Below are 20114 nucleotides of genomic sequence, written 5' to 3' on the forward strand. Positions count from 1 at the left end.
CAGATAAAGGAGAGACTAACAATAAACGTAATAAATAACAAATTACATTGCACAATAGAGGGTAACAGTGTCATGGAAAAAATTAAAAAGTAGACCAGGCAGTGCCAACGGGGCAGCTAGGATGGGAGATTGGGGAGGTGTGATTTTTCAATACGGTGGTCAGGGGAGGCCCTTCAAGAAGCTGCAACTTGAGAAAGGACCAAAGGTGCAGCAAGCAGAGTCCCTGGGTCAGGGGTGTGCCTGGGATTTCTAGGAACAGGAAGAGACCAGTGCGGCTGAAGCAAAGTAAGTAAGGATGAGACAGATGCCAGACCATGTTGGACTTTGGGGGCCATTGTGAGAACTTGGGGTTTTAGTCGGAGGGAGATGGAGAGCCGCTGGAAGATCTGAAGCCGAGGATGCCATGATCTGGCTGCTGTGATGAGAAGAACCTGAAAGGGTAAGGAGGGAATCAGAAGACCTGTTAAGAGGCCATTGCTCCATCCAGGTGAGAGAGGATGGCAGCTGAGACAGGATCGGCTAGCATTAGAGGTGAGAACTAGATCTATTTGAGGACAGAATCAGTAGGATTTTCTGATGAATCAGCTGGGAGTCAAGGACGACACTGACTCTATCTGTTTATGGATCTTGTACTCCACTAGCCTGTGACTTCAAGGGCAAGGTGACATCTTATCTTTATGTTCTCAGCCGTCACATAGAGCCTGGCACTTAATGAAATTTCAATTATTACCTAACAGACAGCTAGGAATAAACCCTAACCACACAGGTAAAATTTGCCTTGGGAGCCTCCTGCCTCCCTTGTCTGTGTTCCTTGTGACTCTCCAGCCCCATTATGCCTCTTGCTCCCTCTTGGGGTGCCTCTCACACTGCAGCATTTTGCACAGACCCAACTTGCCTCCAGCAGTGCTTCTTGTTCTGAAATTCTTTTTCTCTTTCCTTGTTTAAAACCAGATCCCTCCGGGCAGAACCAGAAAGGGTGCCTAGAAGTGCTGAGCTGCATCCTTATGTCTCTCACTGGGGTCCTTCATCACAGAGTCATCCAGAGGAATCCCAACCAGGCAGTGGGTGTGAGCTGTGCTGAGCTGGGGGGACAGACATAGACAGGGAGATGAGGGCCCCCGGCTGCTGATGGGAGGAAGGAGGGATAGGAGAAAACCAGGCCTGGAGTGAGGGCCAGAGCTGGAGGCAGCTGAGGAGACAGAGCAGAGCAGATCCAGAAAAGACAATCAGAGCAGGACAAGCGTACATGTCCCTGTGGATTCCGGAGTCACGTCACTGTGCTCCTTTTCTTCAGTTGAGTCTCAGGTGGTTTTTCTGGGCTGAGGGTCTCAAAGTGACCAAGAACACCCCCTCCCTCCCCAAAACCCCCACTCTCTTAATGCTTTTCTCTCAGATTAGAATGTGATCTGGTAAACTAGTTCATACAAAGATGTGAGTTCATTCCTTCAAAAAGTATTTAGGGAGAACCTACCAAGGAAAATACGGTCTCTGACGTTATGGAGTCTTCCAATTGGGAGGACATTTTGTAAAAAAGGGAAAAGGAACAAAAATGCACTCTGGTCCTTCCCTTTCATCCCCACTGTGTATCACTGCCATAGAGTATTGACCAGTAAGTAGGAAATGAGTTCAGTTTTCCTTTCAGCCCTTAAATGCAGCAATTTCACCTTGAGATCCAATTAAAATATTTTTGAAAAGTTTTCCTGATCTTTTCAAATGTAGGATGGAGTGCAATGAAGCAGCACTTCTAGAACTTCAGCGAAGGCAGGGCAAGAAAAGGTAGGTGGACAAAGGGGAAAGGCCGGGAGAGGGATAAATTAGGAATTTGGGATTAACAGATACACACTATATAAAATAATCAACAAGGACCTACTGTATAGCACAAGGAACTATATTTAACAACCTATAATAACCTATAATGGGAAAGAATCTGAAAAAAATATATATATTTACACACACACATATATATATATAACTGAATCACTGCTGTACACCTGAAACATTGTAAATCAACCATACTTCAATTAAGAAAAAGGTAGGTAAACAGAATTAAAGTTAAATTTTTTAAAGATGTCTTCTAAACAGAGTACACACAGTACTTTATTGTCATTGAAACATAGCCAGTATTTGTTAGAGCATTAAATATTTTAATCACAATAACTGAGAATTCCTTCTGTGCCTGGGCCCTGTGCAAAGCACATCTCATTTGATTCTCACATGAACTTTATAAGTATTTTTAAACCCCTATTTTATAAATGAAAAAACTGGGGATTATAGGTTAGAGATGATAAGGATGGAGTGGAAATTCAGACCCAAATCTATCTTCAAACTCTGTTCAAACCATATCATGTCTGAAAGTCTAAATGTCAAATTATTAAAGTGAAAACTTTCAAAAGTGGGAGGGTTAAGCTCTATGAGAGATCAAGAAGAGATACAAATCCCCCTGAATAAAGTGAAGAGCAAGGAGAGGACAAAGCCATCTTAGGAGATTAGGATTCTCTTAATACTTTTAAAGATAATATAGGAGCTCTGACAGTCAGAACAGAATTTATTATCCAGAAAAATTGATTTTTCTCTTTATGAAGTCCCTAAATAATCCTAAGAACTGACATCTTATTAAATACCAAAGAGGAAACAAATGAAAGAACATGGAAAACAAGAAAGGGTTCCACAAAATTGTTCTGGAGAAGACAGGAACACTGATTGATTAAACTGGGGAGGGGAAAAGGGGAAGAAGAGTGAATTGTGGCTGCATAAAGCCCCAGGGGTCCCCTCGGTCAAACATCCCATTATAAGGGGTAGGAGCAGGCAGGGAGGAGAAAGTCAGTACTTGGCTGAAAAGAGATTCTGCACATCACGCATCAGCCCAGCAGCCCTGGTTGTCCAGAGTTCTTTTCTTCATAGCTTTATGGTTTATATTTAAGACACCTCAGGCTGGCAGCTCTTACAATGGAAAAATCAATGAAATGAAAAAATAAGTGGCAATGTATACTTTTGATGGCTTTGAGCTTGCATCCAGAAGCTCAGAGTCCTATGAAGTAGCTGAGGGGAATCTGAGCAGTCTTAGCTGACTTTTGAGTATCTAGGTTGAGAAATGTCCATTGACCAAGACTGTCCTATTACTCCTGTTATATGTGTCTGTTTTATTGTTAAACCTTGTGGCTCTTCTGCTCATGTGTGCTGCACTTAAACATTCATTTTTGTTCCAAACTGTCCCCTGAAGGCCCATGATCAATTAAACTCCAGGTGGCCCCTCACTGCTTCTTTATACACTGAGGTGATAGATAAGTGTTGAGGAATCTAGTGAAAGTTTCCACCCAAGGATCTGAATTTGCCCCAAAGACCAGATGAGTTTAATGAGATTTTGGCCCATCTGTTTGTAGAGGTGACTTATACTTTTCCAATGAACAGATATGGGAAGTGGACTACAGTTTGTTTTTAAAGACTTTCTACATTTCCCTAGAGACTTTTGGGTGCACTAACTTTTAGAAACTCAGCATTCTGGAAAAAGACTTCTAGGATCTGAGCTTTAACTAAGCAATACACCAAGTGTGAAATCACTTTACTGCTGCTTTAATGGCTTTTTAATGAGCAATGGACACAGTCACAGCAACACTGCATGAAAGATTTTGTTCCGAGGATGAGCATCAAATGCTTTACTTAGGAGATGTAACTTACTAAATGAATTCAAATTGACCCAAATAAGGACTGGTGCATTCAAAAGCTGTCTGAAACGTGAACAATGAACAAGTCAAGGCAGAACATCCAATCAGAAGAGAAAAGTTGAGGTCTGCAGACCTTGTCTCATCTAAACTCCTAATTAATGTTCTGTACAAGGAAGGAAACTATTAACAAAATCCAATTATGACATCTAATTAAGAGGTGCTGCCAACACCTGGCAGGGGGAGAGATTAGCTGTCTGAATAGAATATTATTAGGTAATATTGAGCTTTGTAAAATGTAAGCCAATACATGTGGGAGATATTAAGCTCATGTACCTTATTAGAGTAGGAACTTGAACTATCATAAAACAATAAATTAAAATCCGAGATGTAGCAGACAAAGAGAATATCCTCATGCTCTACTGTGGTCCCACTTCTCATCCTTTGTGCCTGGATTAAAGCATCTGACTTCCTAGCTGCTTCCTTCCCTAGGTCTCTGCTCCATGCCAATTTAAGACACATCTGGGCTGTATTTTTTTTGTTTTTTAATTTAATTTTTATTGGAGTATAGTTGCTTTACAATGCTGTGTTAGTTTCCAGTGTACAGCCAAGTGAATCAGTTATACATATATCCACTGGTTTTTTTAGATTCTTTTCCCATATAGGCCATTAAAGAGTATTGAGTAGAGTTCCCTGTGCTATATGGTAGGTTCTTATTAGTTATCTATTTTATGTATATAGTAGTGTGTATATGTCGATCCCAATCTCCCAATGTATCCTTCCTCCACCATCCCCCACCCCCACCGGGCTGTCTTGAAATCTCTTCTATTCCATGTACACCTTTTCTCTACTGGTGATCTCAACCAGTCTTATACTTTTAAATACTAGCTAAAGGTGAGCACCTTCAATTTATATCTTTGACTCAGAGCACTTCTCTGAGCTGCTTGCATATACTTGGATGCGGGTCTCCACCTGGATGCCCAATACGCCTCTCAAACTTAGTATGTCCAAAATTGACAGTCTGACCTTCCCCTACATTGGTGATTTTCCTCAGCCCAGTGAATGTGAACTCTACCTTTCACATCCTGAAGTTGCCCCTCCTTCAGGACTTATCTCAAGTCTCATCTCCTCTCTCAGTGTTCTTCTTCAATATTTTAACACATTGTTCTGTTTCTTTGACTCAGTGGTCAAGGAGATAATGTTGAATCTTATTCCAGATATTCATTTTTGCCTCTCCAATTACACTGCAAGCTCCCCAAACATGTACCCCCTTAATGACTTTTGAAAATCTCTCACAGTGCCTTGCATGTTGTTAGACACATGGTAATTATTCAACATATAATTGTGGATTCAGTAATATGGGATGGGGACTCTAAATCCTCTTTGAGATTGTGTATGGCAACAATTTCCAGACTTTTAAAGAATAAGGATCTCTTTTGAAGTAAAGACAAAACAAAACTAAGGCGTGACTTCCAAGAATAGTGCTTAATGAAAAATGCAAGTTGCAAAATAATACATAGAATGTGGTCCTATTTGTCAAAAAAAAAAAAAAAAGAGAGAAATATTAAAATGTTTAAAAAGCTTCTGGAAGGATCTACAGTCCTGTGAATGGTAGTTACCTTTACAACAGGGACAGGAAGGCCTCATACTTTGTACTCTTCACTCTGCTGAACTATCTGCATATTTTTGACCTTGCACTACATCTCAAATTATCAATTAACAATTGTTTAAAAAATTCATGGACTGCCTCTCCCACTACATGACAATAGTCATACTTTGGATCTACTGTTTCTGCTAAGAACGTCCTATTAACCCAGTAATGGTTTTAAATGAATGTGCACTTCACAATCACTATGGCATCTATAAGGATTTGAAAAATCAAGATAAACCTATTATTCAATCTAAGGAGAATGCTGGGTAGCTCTATAGTCTCTGAGGGGTCTCTTGCCTAAAAAGGGCAACCACAGATCTATAGAATTTTAAGGTGTTTGTAAAGCACTGTGTTCCATTTCCAGGAGACTTTATAGGAACTTTCACAGACTTAGTGCTCAAGACATGTGGACGAGCAAGAGTGCAATCTTGTGAAAGCAGTGGCAGAAGTGAGCACAGTGGGTAAGGGCCCTTCACAACCTTCCAACGATCAGCCCTTCAGAATGGAATCTTGTCCCCACTGCCACCACCATGAACCACCACAGCCCTCCCGGAGGGACTTGTGCCATGAGCAAGTGACCACTAAGGTCAGAGGGAAACTCACAAGACTAGAATCTTTTTTTGCTTTCCCAGGGAAAGAAGGGAAATAAGAAAAGGTAAACACCACATATCCGGCACCAGATGTTTTATTTCATAACCAAACATGAAGCAAACTGCACTAACCATGAGATACCCAGAGTCTATAAAGCTAAGAGCCTGGTTTATGGCAAGAGTTCAGGTGACAGATATATTTAGATTCAAATCTTGCTACTTTCTTAGGACAAATTAATCTTTCTACCTTCCAGTTTCCTGTATGTGTGGCATGTAGCTATTTCTTACCTTCTAAGAATGTGGTGATCATTAAATGAAATAACATATAAAGTATTGGGTGCTCTACAAATGGTCACTACTAGAGTTTTAAACATTAGGAAGCCATTATGTCCCCCCCACAAACTGCCAAACATTCAAAATGCACCAAAGGTGAATTAGTACGGACCTGTTTACAAACAACTTTCTCAGTTACTGTGATTATGAACTATTAGGAGCCTACTCTTCCCTCCCTCTTAGAAACGGGTCATTTTCCGAGGCTTTTTCTTTTTCATAAATCAAGTTTTGGGAGAAAGAAAATCCTGGTAAATTCATATAACTGGATTAGCAACCAGCTACTACTCTACTGCTTTCAGATGGCTGCTGGTGGATGATACCCTCATGTGGGTTGCAGTGAACTTGCATATGAAACAGTGCTGTGGTGTGTGTCATTGGGTGTTACAAGTACTAGTGACCCAAGTACTAAACACCACTGTTTAGTAGCCATATAGCATCCCTGGAAGAAATGCTGACCATCAATTGGTCAGGGGAGAAGTGCAAGACCTGGTGCCACTGAGGTCCCTGGATTCCTAAGAACCCAGTCCTCCCATGAGCCACACCAGAACCTGCTCTGAAGGACTCTGTTTGCTGACTTTACCAGGAAAAGTGCTCAGCATTAATTTTACTCCCCTTCAACTGCTTTGACAAAGTCATGAAATCATTATTTAACTTTCAGAGCTGGATGTGATCTGGGCCCTAATTTGGTCAGTGGTTACTGGACTGCTGGGTTCCAAGAAACCCTTGGGTTCAGAGGTTACACTTTGGGAGTGAGAGGAAGCCTAGAGGATGAAGCTCCAGCCACTTGTACCCACTACCTGTACAGCTCCATTTCTTTGGTTTATACATTTAAGCACTGTGCAAAATTTCATTTGAAAATAGGATTCTTCTGATAAGGAAAGTTAAAATCATGGGCACAGTTATAGCTGAAGAAGCTGCACCCAAAGAGATTATATGACTTTACTAATGTGATAATGTGATATTGCACCATGGTCTGGTGCAATAGGCATGTCTCAAGCTTCCCTTGTTATGCATATTTCTCGTAGTCACAGATGTCCTAGCCAACTAGAAGAGTAGACTCAGGAGTAGTAAGATTCAGTGATTTTTTTTTTCTTCTGATTCTGATTCTTTTTGTTTTGTTTTGTTCTGATTCTGATTCTTAAGTGAACCACATAACCAATTTTCTGATGGGCAGAAGCATAATTTACCCACTAGTGTTCAGTTCTTCCATGAGCCAATTTAGAGCAAAAGGCTTTTTTCCCTTTCAGTCAATTTGCACAGCCATGAAGATGGACCATGTCTTTCAAGGTGAGTTACTATTTGCTTAAAGCTCAAGATAATCTAGCTTTCTAAGAATGAATCTCTTATAAATGATGGTGTCACAGAAAATAACTTATGGCTCACTCTAGCAAAGTGCATAGTTCTCAAATTTTTACTGGATGTATTTTATGTTTAAGGGACATAACTGGATGTGTAATATGTCCAAATGTGTAAAAATATAACCTGTGTTTTAATAAAGTCTGTAATACACATTTGTGATGCCAAGGTTTGAGGAGAATGGGAATTTAAATTCATTCCAAATATTAAAAAATAAACTTGATTTAGAGAGTGAGGAAAGATGAAGGAAGGACTCATATGTTTTTGATGTAAAAATCTGTTGGATATATCCTCAGATTATCTTAGTGCTGCTTTTTCTCTGTACAGCCTCCTCCTATGGATATACTTAGAGATATTCTGCACCACCAAAATGTTGCAAAATTACAAAATTCACTCCTACTACAACTTAGATATGTAAAGAATGAGTCTCCTCTATCTTGCCTAAACCAATGTGGTCTTCCCCATTTTAACTGTAATCCTATCTTTTTTAAAGCTTAGTCTGATCTAATACATTTAAACAGCCTCTTTGAATAAGGTTAAGTCTTTCTACAAAAGGAAAAGCTCAGCATCTTAGATTTCTCAGTTATCTGGATCCAACCAGACCCTTCTCTAAAAATGGTATCAAGGTGGGTAAGGGGGAAAAGCAGTTTATAGGACCTCATGGTGAAAGGGAGGAGTTGAGGTCCCAGGGCACAATGCTCTGGTTTCCAGGGTGATGACTGTTGACCACACAGTTGCTGCTACCTGGCTCACATTGATGGTTGAAGCCATCCTTTAACTCTTGCTGGGTGCAGACCACTAATTCTCTGCCACATCCTCCTTCCAGCTTGCTGACTCAGTGATCCACCCCTATACTCTGTTCCAACATCATCTCATACTCTGCTGCCCCATGGAAGGGCCACTGGTCCTTGACTCAGCTTCCAAATCCTTGGGTGCTCAGAGGGTCCCAGGAAAACTAATGCACACAACTCTCTCCATTCAGTGTTGTAATTCCTTAGCTAGTGCTCTTCTCCCTCCAGATCCCCTTTCCTGCAGAGTTAGGTCACACATCTGTCTACTTTACTCTGCTATCTCTGCTTTTCTCTCTCTTTTCCTTCCTACAATCCTCTGAGGCCTACACAGGGCAGACTCCCTCCTGTCATATCCTCCTCAGCTACTTTTGCCTTCACAGAAAAAGTATTTCTTCTGTACTCTGTAGGGTGTGACTCTATGATAGGAGTCCACCTCAGCCAATTTAGACAAATACATAATCAGAAGAGCAAAACAGAAAAGCACTTTAACGGCTTTCAAAATGAATTCCCATTACAAGTATTTCTAACAATTCTTTCCCCTTCTGCATTCCAGATGAAGATCTTTGACAAAAATAAAGATGGCCGGTTGGATCTTAATGACTTGGCAAGGTGAGTAGCAGGGAAGTGGCGTTAGATTCAGAAACAGACTCCAAGGGGTTTAGTGACAGCACACACTTCTCTTTGAAAGGCAGAGATCAAGTTTCACCTGAAGTCTTAAAGAATAGATGCATCTTTTGGGGCAACAGATCCCTTTGTTAAGGTCATAAAAGCACTTCTCCTCAGAAAAGCACAATGCGCAACATTTTCAAAATAGTTTATAAATGGCCCAGCCATCTGTGGTCCTACATAAGGGTCCCACGATAAAAAAAAAAAAAAGTCCTGAATTCCATTCACTGGTTCTGAGAATATTGAATAGTTAGTTCAGGACTGAGAACAACAGAGTCAGACTCACAGCTGCACCCTGTGGTCTTTGAGTGTTGGCGTATCCTCTGTGGGGCATCAAGTGTCTGCAGGCTAGAAGAGGAAGAGGGGAGGATGACAGCAGAAGTGGTCCAGTATCTGCAAAAGTGCTGTGAGGCTGGTATTGTGACACATGATGGGTGTGTCAGCATGTTTTGTCAAGGCTAGCTGACCCCAAACAACCTGTGGTTGTCCAGAGAGTTGAAATCATTGGATCAAGAATACATGGATATAATAACCCTTAGGGGAAGCAACTATAATACCAGTATGGCTTAGGGTTGGGCTGGATGGCAGCTGTACACTAGACAGTGACTCAGGACAATAGTCATGGCCACTCCATCACTGTGATGAACAAAAAGCGCCCTTACAGATTTACAAACACCCCCTACTACAGTCTGTAGGGTCTATGCCTTAATCTCTTGAATAGCTTCTCAAGCAGTAGAGTGTTATGTACATGGGAGGATTCAGTGAATAGTTCTGGACTAAAGAAAGAGTTAGGTAGCACTGAACAGAGATGCAAAGCAATAAAACAGTTACTACCTTATTTTAAAACCAATTTTCTATGGAATTTGAAAATGACAACTGTGGTAAGCAGAATAAAGATGTCCATGTCCTAATTCCCAGGACAAGTGAATATTTTATGTTACATGGCAAAGATAATTAAGGTTGCAGATAGAATTAAGGTTGCTAATTAACAGATCTTAAAATAAAGTTTATTCTGGAATACCTGGGTGGGTCCAATGTGATAACAAGGGTCCTTTAAATGTGGAAGAAGAGGCAGAAGATCAGAATCAGAGAAATTTGAAGATGTTATATTGCTGGCTTTGAAGTAGAGGAAGGGGCCACAAGCCAGAGAATGCAGGCAGTTGCTAGAAGCTGAAAAAGTCAAAGAAACAGATTCTCCCCTAGAGCCTCCATAGGGAATACAGCCCTGTCAATACCTTGAAACACCAGTGAAATCCATTTTTAGCCTTCTGACCTCCAGTACTGTAAGATATTAACGTGTTGTTTTGAGCCACTAAGTTTGTAGTAATTTGTTACAGCAGGAATAAGAAACTGATTCAATGACAAAAAGGTCTTAAAACATTTATACATGAGAATCTTCTTTCTCTACCCCAGTTCTAAAATGTAGCCCTATTACTCCATATACAAGCCCCTCTCAAGTATATGTCCCCTGACTGGCAACATACTTTAGACTGCTTGGGGCCAACAAACAGCTGAGGACAGTATTCCTTGCAGAGCCCCAGGATATTATAACCTCTATTTGGCTCAACTTAATTCTCTCTACCTTGGGCATCCAGAGGAGCAAAACTTTCCAAATTTTTATATTTTTTCTACTTTTCTCTCTATAAACCCATGATTATGAATTCAACATAAATCCAATGCTTTAGTGTTTTGAAACTGATTATATTCCACTGAAGTACAACTGTAGTTATGCGGGAAATAGAAATACATAATTTTTTATTGAGTATATATATATATAATTTACTCTTTTAAAAAATATAGTTATGGCTATTCTGAATCCCTTGCATTTCTACATGAATTGCAGATTATCAATTATCAGATTATCACTTTCTGTAAAAAATGGCAACTGGGATTGTTATAGGAATTGCGTTAGATCTGTAGATAAAGTTGAGGAGTGTTGCCATCTTAACAATATTAAGTCTTCTAATTCATAATCATAGCATGTCCTTCAATATTATTAAGGTCTTCTTTGATTTTTTTCAACATTGTTTTATAGTTTTCAGTCTATAAGTCTTAGGTCTCTTGTCATATTTAATCCTAAGTATTTTATTCTTTTTGATACTATCGTAAATGGAATGGTATTCTTAATTTTTTTTTGGATTGGCCATTACTAATATATAGAAATATAACTGAATTTTGCATTTTGATTTTGTACCTGCAACATTGCTGGGATTTTTAAATGTCTATGTCTCTCTAATCCCTGTGAAAGTTTTCCCTTTCTTTGTGTTTTTATGTTGTATAAATTCCTAGTTTCCAAGCACCTATCCTATTCTGCATAATAATTTGGGATTGCCTGCCCCTTCCTCACACCAGTTATACATTTACTTGTAATTGAGAACTGACAGATCTATCATGTGGATTACGTTTTTGTTTTTTTCCCTCCCATGTAGGATACTGGCTCTTCAGGAAAACTTCCTTCTCCAATTTAAAATGGATGTAAGTAGTGATATTTCTTTAGATGGGTTTGTATCATTCACGTTTCTCTACAGATTTGAGAGGGAGGGAAGAAAGGCATCTAATTGTCTTGCCTTTAATTTACCTACAGACTGACAAGGCTCAGTGTTGGAATTAAGGGATTAAGGATTGTTGACTCAAGGTTTATAAAAGTTGTCTAAGACCCTGGAAGAATTGTACAACGGAGGTTTCACATTGCTGACTGACATAATGCCTTCTCCATACACAGGCTTGTTCCACTGAAGAAAGAAAGAGGGACTTTGAGAAAATCTTTGCTCACTATGATGTCGTAAGTGCGCCTTTTCAGTATATTGTGCTGGCCATCTTTAGGTAGAAAGCTTGTGTCGTCCCTATGTGCGGTCATCCTACTCACAGACCCTAAACTTATATGATGAACAGCAATCACATGTGTTTCTATGTCAAGGTACCCTCAGCTTCTCTATGAAACTTCTGAAAACTAAGTAAAAATATACATAGGAATACTTATTGTGGAGAAGAGAATAAAATCACTTTTTTTTTTTTTGCTCCTTTTATCCAAACTAAAGTAAAGGAAAGTTTCTCCTTCTTGGTCTCTACCTATAATAGTATGCCCAAATACAAAAGCAAACAATCAAAAAAAGACACCCAACCTAAAGAAATAGGGGGAAAGTCAGACACATTTAGCATAAAATCTGTTTCTCTTATAAGACTATTATTTGGTCCTTCTTTAGAGGGGAGAAAATAATTCTCAACAATGAAGTATGGCAAAGAGACTGAATTTCTTGAGGACAAAGTGGGATTATGCACGGAAGAAGAAAAACAAGGAGAAAGTTGGGAAAGGTCATAAGAGACCCTGAAACTAATCAGATTGCATATCTGTGTGTTACATTCTGAGCAGAAAAGAACAGCAACTGAAAGAGGCAGTGTAGCAAATTGTTTACGTATATAGATTGACCAGTTACCTCGGCTTGAATCATGGCTCATTTGCTGTGTGACCTTGGGCAAATTCCTTCACCTCTCTGTGCCTCATTTTCCTTACCTGTAAAATTAGGGTGATGAGGATAATGGTAATACCTACCTCATGGGGTTGTTATATGAGAATTAAATGAATTTATGTTTGTAGAGCTCTTAGAGGAGTTCCTGGTATGTAGCAAGTACTGTACTACTGTCTGGCAAAAACACTAGGGGAATGGATTTTTAAAATATGTTAAAAGTTCAGGTTTAAAAAAACCTTGAAGAAAATGGATGACTTGTCATAACTGAAACTTTAGAGAAGAAATTGAAATATCTTAATATGTGTTATATTTTATAGGCATTCTTATAAAATGGGTAGAAAAAATAAAAGATTTTATGCATGAACCACATAATTCCAATATGCTCACTCAATCTAGTCTTTCTAGAATTTAAAGTATGTGTTTCCATAATCATTAAATCATTGCTAAATCATAAAGCAAAATCTTAAAATGTCAATCTATCCTTTAAAGGATCAATGGATGTGCAATTAGCACTAGTCTGAATTGAGCCCTGTTGTTAGGAAGGAAATAAAGTCGGTATATGTCATACTAATGCTATTTGTAAGAGCCAAGGAACTCAAAACTACTGCTTCCCATTTGGTTACACAGAGTGAGTTATTTACAGTGGGTTCTTTTAATTTATGCGGAGCATGCATATCCTGCACAGAGAATATAAGTTGGAACATGCTATTTCCAAGCTTGTTTGCAGTCACAAAGGATACTGATTAGAGCTACTTGTGTAATTTATTCTTTAAGCTTTCTGACTTAAGAAAATATTTGGTTGATTGCATCTTTTATCTTTCAGAGTAAAACTGGAGCCCTAGAAGGCCCAGAAGTGGATGGGTTTGTCAAAGACATGATGGAGCTTGTCCAGGTGACCTCACAAGGCTGTGGAGATAGATCATTCCCATCATGGATGGGGGTTGCCCTTTTGATTGACTCCATCTTTATTCTGGGGAACCAGCAGGGCCAAAGATTCATGCTGGAGAGCAAATCTAGGGACACAGTCTATTTAACACACTTTAAGCTTCTTTGAAACCCAAAAAATCTCTCTTCTCTCTTAAGACCATTTGTAATTTCAATTAAGTGACGTTCCCACAGGAGCTTCTTGTTACCATCAATTGAAAGCCATCTATTTTACCAAAGGAGCACAGTGCCACTATGTATCTTACTGCTTTATTTTTCAATTAAACAAAGTCCTTCTCCTGTGGACTTGGTTATTAGAATAACTAAAACTTAATGTCATATAATAAATCCCATACTTGGGATTCTATTTTTTTTTTTTTAAACCAAGGGGCTACTCTAACACCTAGCCTAAGATGGCTATTTTATCTATCAAGGCATTGCAGTGGTTAGGACTGACGCAATTTAGATTATGTCTATGTCACAGAGCTGTTTCACATAGGGTAAGCAGCGTTTAAAAAAAGCAATCTCCTTTGAGACCCTGATGAACTGTATTGACTGGCTGCACCATCCAGTTAAACAGTTACTTTTCAACTCCAGTCTGGGTATTTTTCTATGGGACTGTGTAGACAATGAAGTTAATAGTCTCATATCATTTGGGAATTTTTTTTTGAGGTGCGTATAGGACGCAATGATCATTTCTTGATTGGCCCAGGTGGCAACAAATTAGATGGCGACAAATTATTTACTGTTGTGGAGTTGCAGAACTCTTTGAAAATCTGATGAAGTTTTGCAGCAGAAAAATGCCCTGATACCGATTTTTTCATAAATCTCCAGGAAGTTTACATAGTGCAGTTAGGCAGGCATGGAAAATTTTTTTTTTCTTTCTGATATCTAATCAGGATGACCCCTAACTCCTGTTAGTCCCATCCCAACTGGCCCCTTGCCTCTTCATCTGCCTCCCGTGCTGGTCCTGTTGGAGATTCCACCAGTGTGTGCACAGCCAGAATAGTTGCTGGGTGTTGGTGTGGTACTGCCTTTTACATTGATGGCTAAATTAAAATCCCACTTCACTCATTATCTATTTAATGCCAGAATGACTTCTGTAATAGAAAGTGAGCAATTATCTATGGGACAGTAAAACTGCACAGTGGAAGGCCTTGCCTAACTGGAGTTTTAATTTGCTTTTGATAGAATACATGGGATGGAGAACCTGGTTTTAAGAGCTGTGCGGCCTCCTCTGTGCAGTGGAGTCAGGGCCCCTGATTGCCTGAGTGTAGAGCCCAGAGGCTTCAGATCCTTACAGACCCTTTCAATTATCTTTTAATTGTCTCTGGGTTTGGCAATGGCTTCCAAAGGTTAATGGGAGATGATGGAAATAACACTTAAACCAGCAACAGAACAGAGCAGACATTTTTCTAGCGAAAATTAAAGGGAAAAATTCATGACCATCTAAAAACCCGAGTTGGAAGCAGAAGTCTGCCTCACTCTTTGATGGGCTCATATCACCTCTATGGGAAATCAGAGGCTCCCCACCACTTTTGTCCTTGCTCCTCTATTTCTGTGGGGCTATTGGGGAAACAAAAAGGCACTTCTCCATGTAAGTGCCAGACAATTTGAGAGAGATAGTTTCTAAGGATTGGGCCAGACAGTGGTCAGTAATACAAAAGCAATTTATAGGAGGCTGATCTGTTGAGCTAAAAAGTATCTACACAGTAATTGGTTACTCATGTTCTCCCCTGAGGCCAGATGATTGAGGGCGCCTATCTTTATTGGATCTTTCTAGTCTTCCAGGTTGCTTAAAAAATATTCACCATACAATTTGAAAGATGTAGTCAAGTATGACCATTGGGTCACTGAGACACTGACAATGAGGATATGACATTTTTCAGCTTCATAAACTAGAGTCATGTCTTGTGACTTTTTTATTTTCATTTTATAAGAAAGGGCCACGGGACAATTAAACAAACCAGTAGCTGGAATTTATTTTAAAAGCAACCATCAGAGCATGCCATGGGGTCAGCAGGGAGCTGGTTCAGTTTCTAAATGTACAGTTCTGGTTAGAATCTCTGATGTTTGCAATAACCCGGAAGTAAGCTTATTTTATAGCCTTTTAATTCTTGTACAGTCATGTATGATGTATATGTTGAATTTGTGTTAAGATTATTTGGTTCCAGAACACTCTTTTCTTTAACCTCTAGAAAATGGTACCCAAGGCTGTCCTCCATCCGTGTGATAAGACAGCAAGTCCCTGAGGGAGCAGACACCGTAATTTCTGCACACGATTTTTTGAAAGCCTGTAGCTCACTTAGCACAGCAAGAAAATCAACACAAGAATCTACAACCTAAACTAGAAAGTGGGAAGGCAAGACATTCAAGATTACAAGCACCCACCAAGGAGAAGTAGCAATGTGAAAAATAATGTTGGAAGCCAAACAAAAGGGATGCCAGAGATGACCAGCGTGTCTGCCTGGAGATGATGAGAGGTCCTGCCCCCAGACCTCCAAAAGTTTATTCTTTTCCCTGCTAGATACACCATCTGCTTTTCTCTGTTGTTGACAAGAAGATGGTTGGCAAGAGGGGACACATAGAGGCCTTAGATTAGGAACCTGCCTGAATTTATACTGGCAACTTATTAAAACGGAGGCCCTCAGTGGCTTCAAATAATTTATCTTCTGTGATATAAGCATTTTTGAGCAGTGGCATTCAGTTCTTCTGACTCCTAGTGAGTTGTCAAGCATTAAAAACATAACTCAAAAGGTCCAAAGAAACTTCCTTTACATATACCCACATTCATACCCACAACAGCCTCCCCAGTACATACATTCACAAAACCAAAAATATTTCTACTCACTTAAAGGAAATAATTCCTCTGCAGGCAACAAATTAGGAAAAAAAAAAAAAAAAAAGCTTAGAATAGCTTGGTAATTGCATAAATGCCTTGGCAAATTAATTTATGCTAAAATGTAAATGACTACCACCTGAGTCTTTTCTAAGAGTGGGAATTTGCTAAAGGATCCTGGGGCAGGGTGTCACTTGCTGCAGAAAGGATGTAGCAAAAGTGGTTACAGGATACTGAAAACCAAACAACCCCAGCTTTGAAATTGCACAACAAATGAACTTCCAATATAGAGCCACAGAGTAAAGCTTGCTGTTTTCAGGACCTCTAGGCCACATTTCTTTAGGCCACATATATACCTGCTTGGCACTGACACCCAGGGAACTATCCTCTGAAGCCCCAACAAAGAGAACCTATTGACAATGTATTCCCTCTTAGACTCTCAATCCAATCACTCAGGAGTTCTCAACAGAAAAGTCAAGTTCACCAAGTTTAGCTTCTGGCCCCAGACTCTTTCACCTCCTGATATCTCCCAGAATGCTGCCACACTTTGGTGTTTTTTTCTTCTTTCTCTGCCATCTGGCTCCCAGTTCCTGCTGTTCTCTTCCCTCCTTCGCTCTGTTAAAACCTGCTATCAGGGGTAGATTTGGTGTCAGTCATTTACCCCGTGGAACAGTGTAAATTAGCTTGTCTTAATACGGCTGTCTAGTTGCAGAATGAAAGGTTTTGTTTCCTATTGAAGGTTTTCTAGAGCTTTCTTTGGAAGTGAGGAAACCTTGGGGTGGGGTTGGGGGACGGGTACTGCTTCTGAAAGTTCCTGAAATCAAACCCTGCAGACAGCTGCCTCCACTGCTTGATCATAACTAGTACACTGATCAAGGGGTTTGGAAAGCTGATTGGGTGGGTTTTCCTTTCTCTCCAGACATTGACTTTTAAATTTAGATTCATCACCATTCACACAGCTTCATTAGGCCAGCCATTTCTCCACGAGAGCAGTGAGAACTGGTGAAACGAGAGCTTGACTGAGTGAAATTGGGATCAAAAATGCTGTTGCCACTTTCTAGCTTGGCAACATGTCTCAGCTGTTTCTAAGCCTCTGTGTCCTCATCTGTAAACGAGGTGTAATCGTCTACTTCCCAAAGCTACTGCAAGGATTAAATAAAATAACCTAGGGAGAATCACTTAGTTCCAGCATTGCTCTCTTTTGCAAGCTTTTGAGTTTAGAAATATTTTCCTAGCTGACCTGCATTACAATCCTTCTCAGCCCCTGAAATATCCCTTGGAATACATCTGATGGGGTCTACCTAGCTCAACAACATAATTCTTTAGATTTTCATTCATTGTAACCCTTTTAAAAACTAGAGGCACAAAAACCTCCCGCAGGGAGATAATATACTTCTCTCAGCAGTGCAGCAAGACAGAACTTTGGTGACAATTCTTTGCTGTAAGGCAAAGTGCCTTTATTATGGTTGTGGAAAAGGCAGGCTTTCTGTAAGAACTGCAGAGAAGTGATGTGGGAATAGACATTCTTTTGCCTGAAGGGACATGCTGAGAAATGAATTTGTTGGCAGAAAACTTATCTTTGGCAGCATTTGGTGGGATGAGGAGACAGAATCTCTCCCTTGTGGCCTGTCTCCAGGGAGGGGCTCTCGGAAGGCAGAGGGGAGGTAGGGTGGCATCAAAGGTCCCACGACCGCCACTGGCTTGCCTACTGACATGTTATTTTTCTTTGTCCTCAGCCCAGCATCAGCGGGGTGGACCTTGATAAGTTCCGGGAGATTCTTTTGCGTCACTGTGATGTGAATAAGGATGGAAAAATTCAGAAGTCTGAGCTGGCTTTGTGTCTTGGGCTGAAAATCAACCCCTAATCCCCAGATCGCTTTGCCTTTTGCTCTTAGTGTGATTCTGAGCTCCTGCTGGTAAAATTGTATCTGTGTTTTGCTATTGGGGACACAGTAGGCAAATTTTCTAACAAATGACATGGTGTTCTTGGGCAAGGGGAGGGACCTGAGAGCCTTCTCTTTAATGGCCTGGTGTTTTCCTGCCTTTACTGGAAGCCCCCCACGCAGGGTCTGTGTTATTTTCCCCTTGACTCTGGGCTTTCCTGTCCCCCTAAAGGCTCAGCTGACCTCTAGGATCTGCTCGGCTTGTCCTCCCCCAGTCACTGGGGAGGCAGGGGCAGCTGAGTCCATCTATCTGTGCTCTTCTTTTGGGCTTTCTGCTGAATGGTGTGTTGCATCCGTGGCAGTCCCGTGACTTGACAAATAGAAACTGAAATGGAAATAAACCTGAGGCTGGAAACAAAATGTACTGATGACTGTTTTTGTGTTGTGACCTTTGGAGCATTCTACCTGATGGTTAGATGGATGAACTACTTCACTGGGTTGGGGGAAAGAGGAGAAGGATAGAGAAAGGCGAGATCCTGATGGAATCCACACCATCAGCCCTTCTGTAGTTCTCAGGTGCCTGGATGAGTTCAAGTCAGAGTAGGAGTTGCCAATAGTCACTGGTCTCATTGGGCATGAAGACCAGAACACTCATCCTGGGCTGGGTTTTGCTCTTAGGTGCTTTGTGAACTCACGTGGCCAGGCAGGCAGGAATACAGAAGAAATCTGGAGAAAACCTTCCCAGATAACTCAAGCGTCCATTACCCCCTCCAACCGTTCTCCTTCAAACAGTTTCCTCTGGCAGATCTGGGGCCCCTGAGGCCTTCTCCTGTGCCTGTGACTATCGAGGGTCCCTCTGCAGGCTGCTGGCCCCGCCATGGACCAAACCCTCTTCCCCTCACTCCTGGAACTCTGACTCAGTCCCCCCGAGAAGTAGTTGCTTTCGCCTGGAGCAAGGGCAGAAAGATCGATTCCTCTACAGTTTTGACACTTTATTTTCCAGAACACCCCTACCTTATACCAGACTGTGCAGGAATTTCAGGTTTAATAAAGTGCTATAGGTAATTCAGAAAAATGACAGCATAACATGCTTCACTTAGAGCTGACCATAACCCAAGAAATTCTACCATTCACAGAGATCCCCCTCACTGGCACACACTGGTCCTAACCTGGTCTCCTTTCTCTTAGATGTCCCTTACCTCCAACATACAGATAATTAGTATCAATAATTACTACTGATTAAGTGCTTTCTATGTGCCAAATACTTCTAGGTGCTTTCTATACCTTAAATAATTTAGTCCTCACCAAACCCTGTGGGGTAGGTACTCTTGCGACACCCACCTTAGAGATGAAGAAATTGAGACAAATAGAAGCTAAGCAACATGTCTGTGCTTGTACAACTCAGAGGTGGGGAGTCAGGGAGTTAATAGTGGCCAATTTTCAAATGATGTGACCGACAAAGGCTTCATCTCCAAAATATACAAACAGCTCATACAACTCAAGAAAAAGCAAACAACCCAATCAAAAAATGGGCAGAAGTCCTTGATAGACATTTCTCCAAAGAAGACATACAGATGGCCAGTAGGCACATGAAAAGAGGCTCAATATCACTAATCATTAGAAAAATGCAAATCAAAACTACAATGAGGTACCACCTCACACCGGTCAGAATAGCCATCATTAAAATGTCTACAAATAACAAGTGCTGGAGTGTGGAGAAAAGGGAACCTTCCTACACTGTTGGTAGGAGTTTAAGTTGGTACAGCCATTACAGAGAACAGTATGGAGGTTCCTTAGAAAACTAAAAATAGAATTACCATATAATCTAGCAATTCCACTCCTGGGAATATACCCAGACAAAACTGTAATTCAAAAAGATACATGCACCCCTATGTTCATAGCAGCACTATTCACAATAGCCAAAACATGGAAACATCCTAAATGTCCACTGACAT

General features: G+C 40.5%; 1 protein-coding gene across 1 annotated transcript in view; it reads left to right on the plus strand.

Moving 5' to 3' along the window:
• SCGN (secretagogin, EF-hand calcium binding protein) overlaps window positions 1–18579 on the plus strand; it is a 31665-nt gene extending 13086 nt beyond the window's left edge. The window contains exons 7-11 of the mRNA XM_057699115.1: window positions 8934–8989; window positions 11476–11521; window positions 11769–11828; window positions 13337–13405; window positions 18013–18579. Of these exons, the coding sequence (XP_057555098.1) occupies window positions 8934–8989; window positions 11476–11521; window positions 11769–11828; window positions 13337–13405; window positions 18013–18141 (360 nt within the window). The 3' untranslated portion in view covers window positions 18142–18579. The remainder of the gene's footprint in view (window positions 1–8933; window positions 8990–11475; window positions 11522–11768; window positions 11829–13336; window positions 13406–18012) is intronic.
• Window positions 18580–20114: the final 1535 nt, after the last annotated feature.

Source organism: Hippopotamus amphibius, chromosome 11, assembly GCF_030028045.1.
Source record: "Hippopotamus amphibius kiboko isolate mHipAmp2 chromosome 11, mHipAmp2.hap2, whole genome shotgun sequence".
Lineage (NCBI taxonomy): Eukaryota > Metazoa > Chordata > Mammalia > Artiodactyla > Hippopotamidae > Hippopotamus > Hippopotamus amphibius.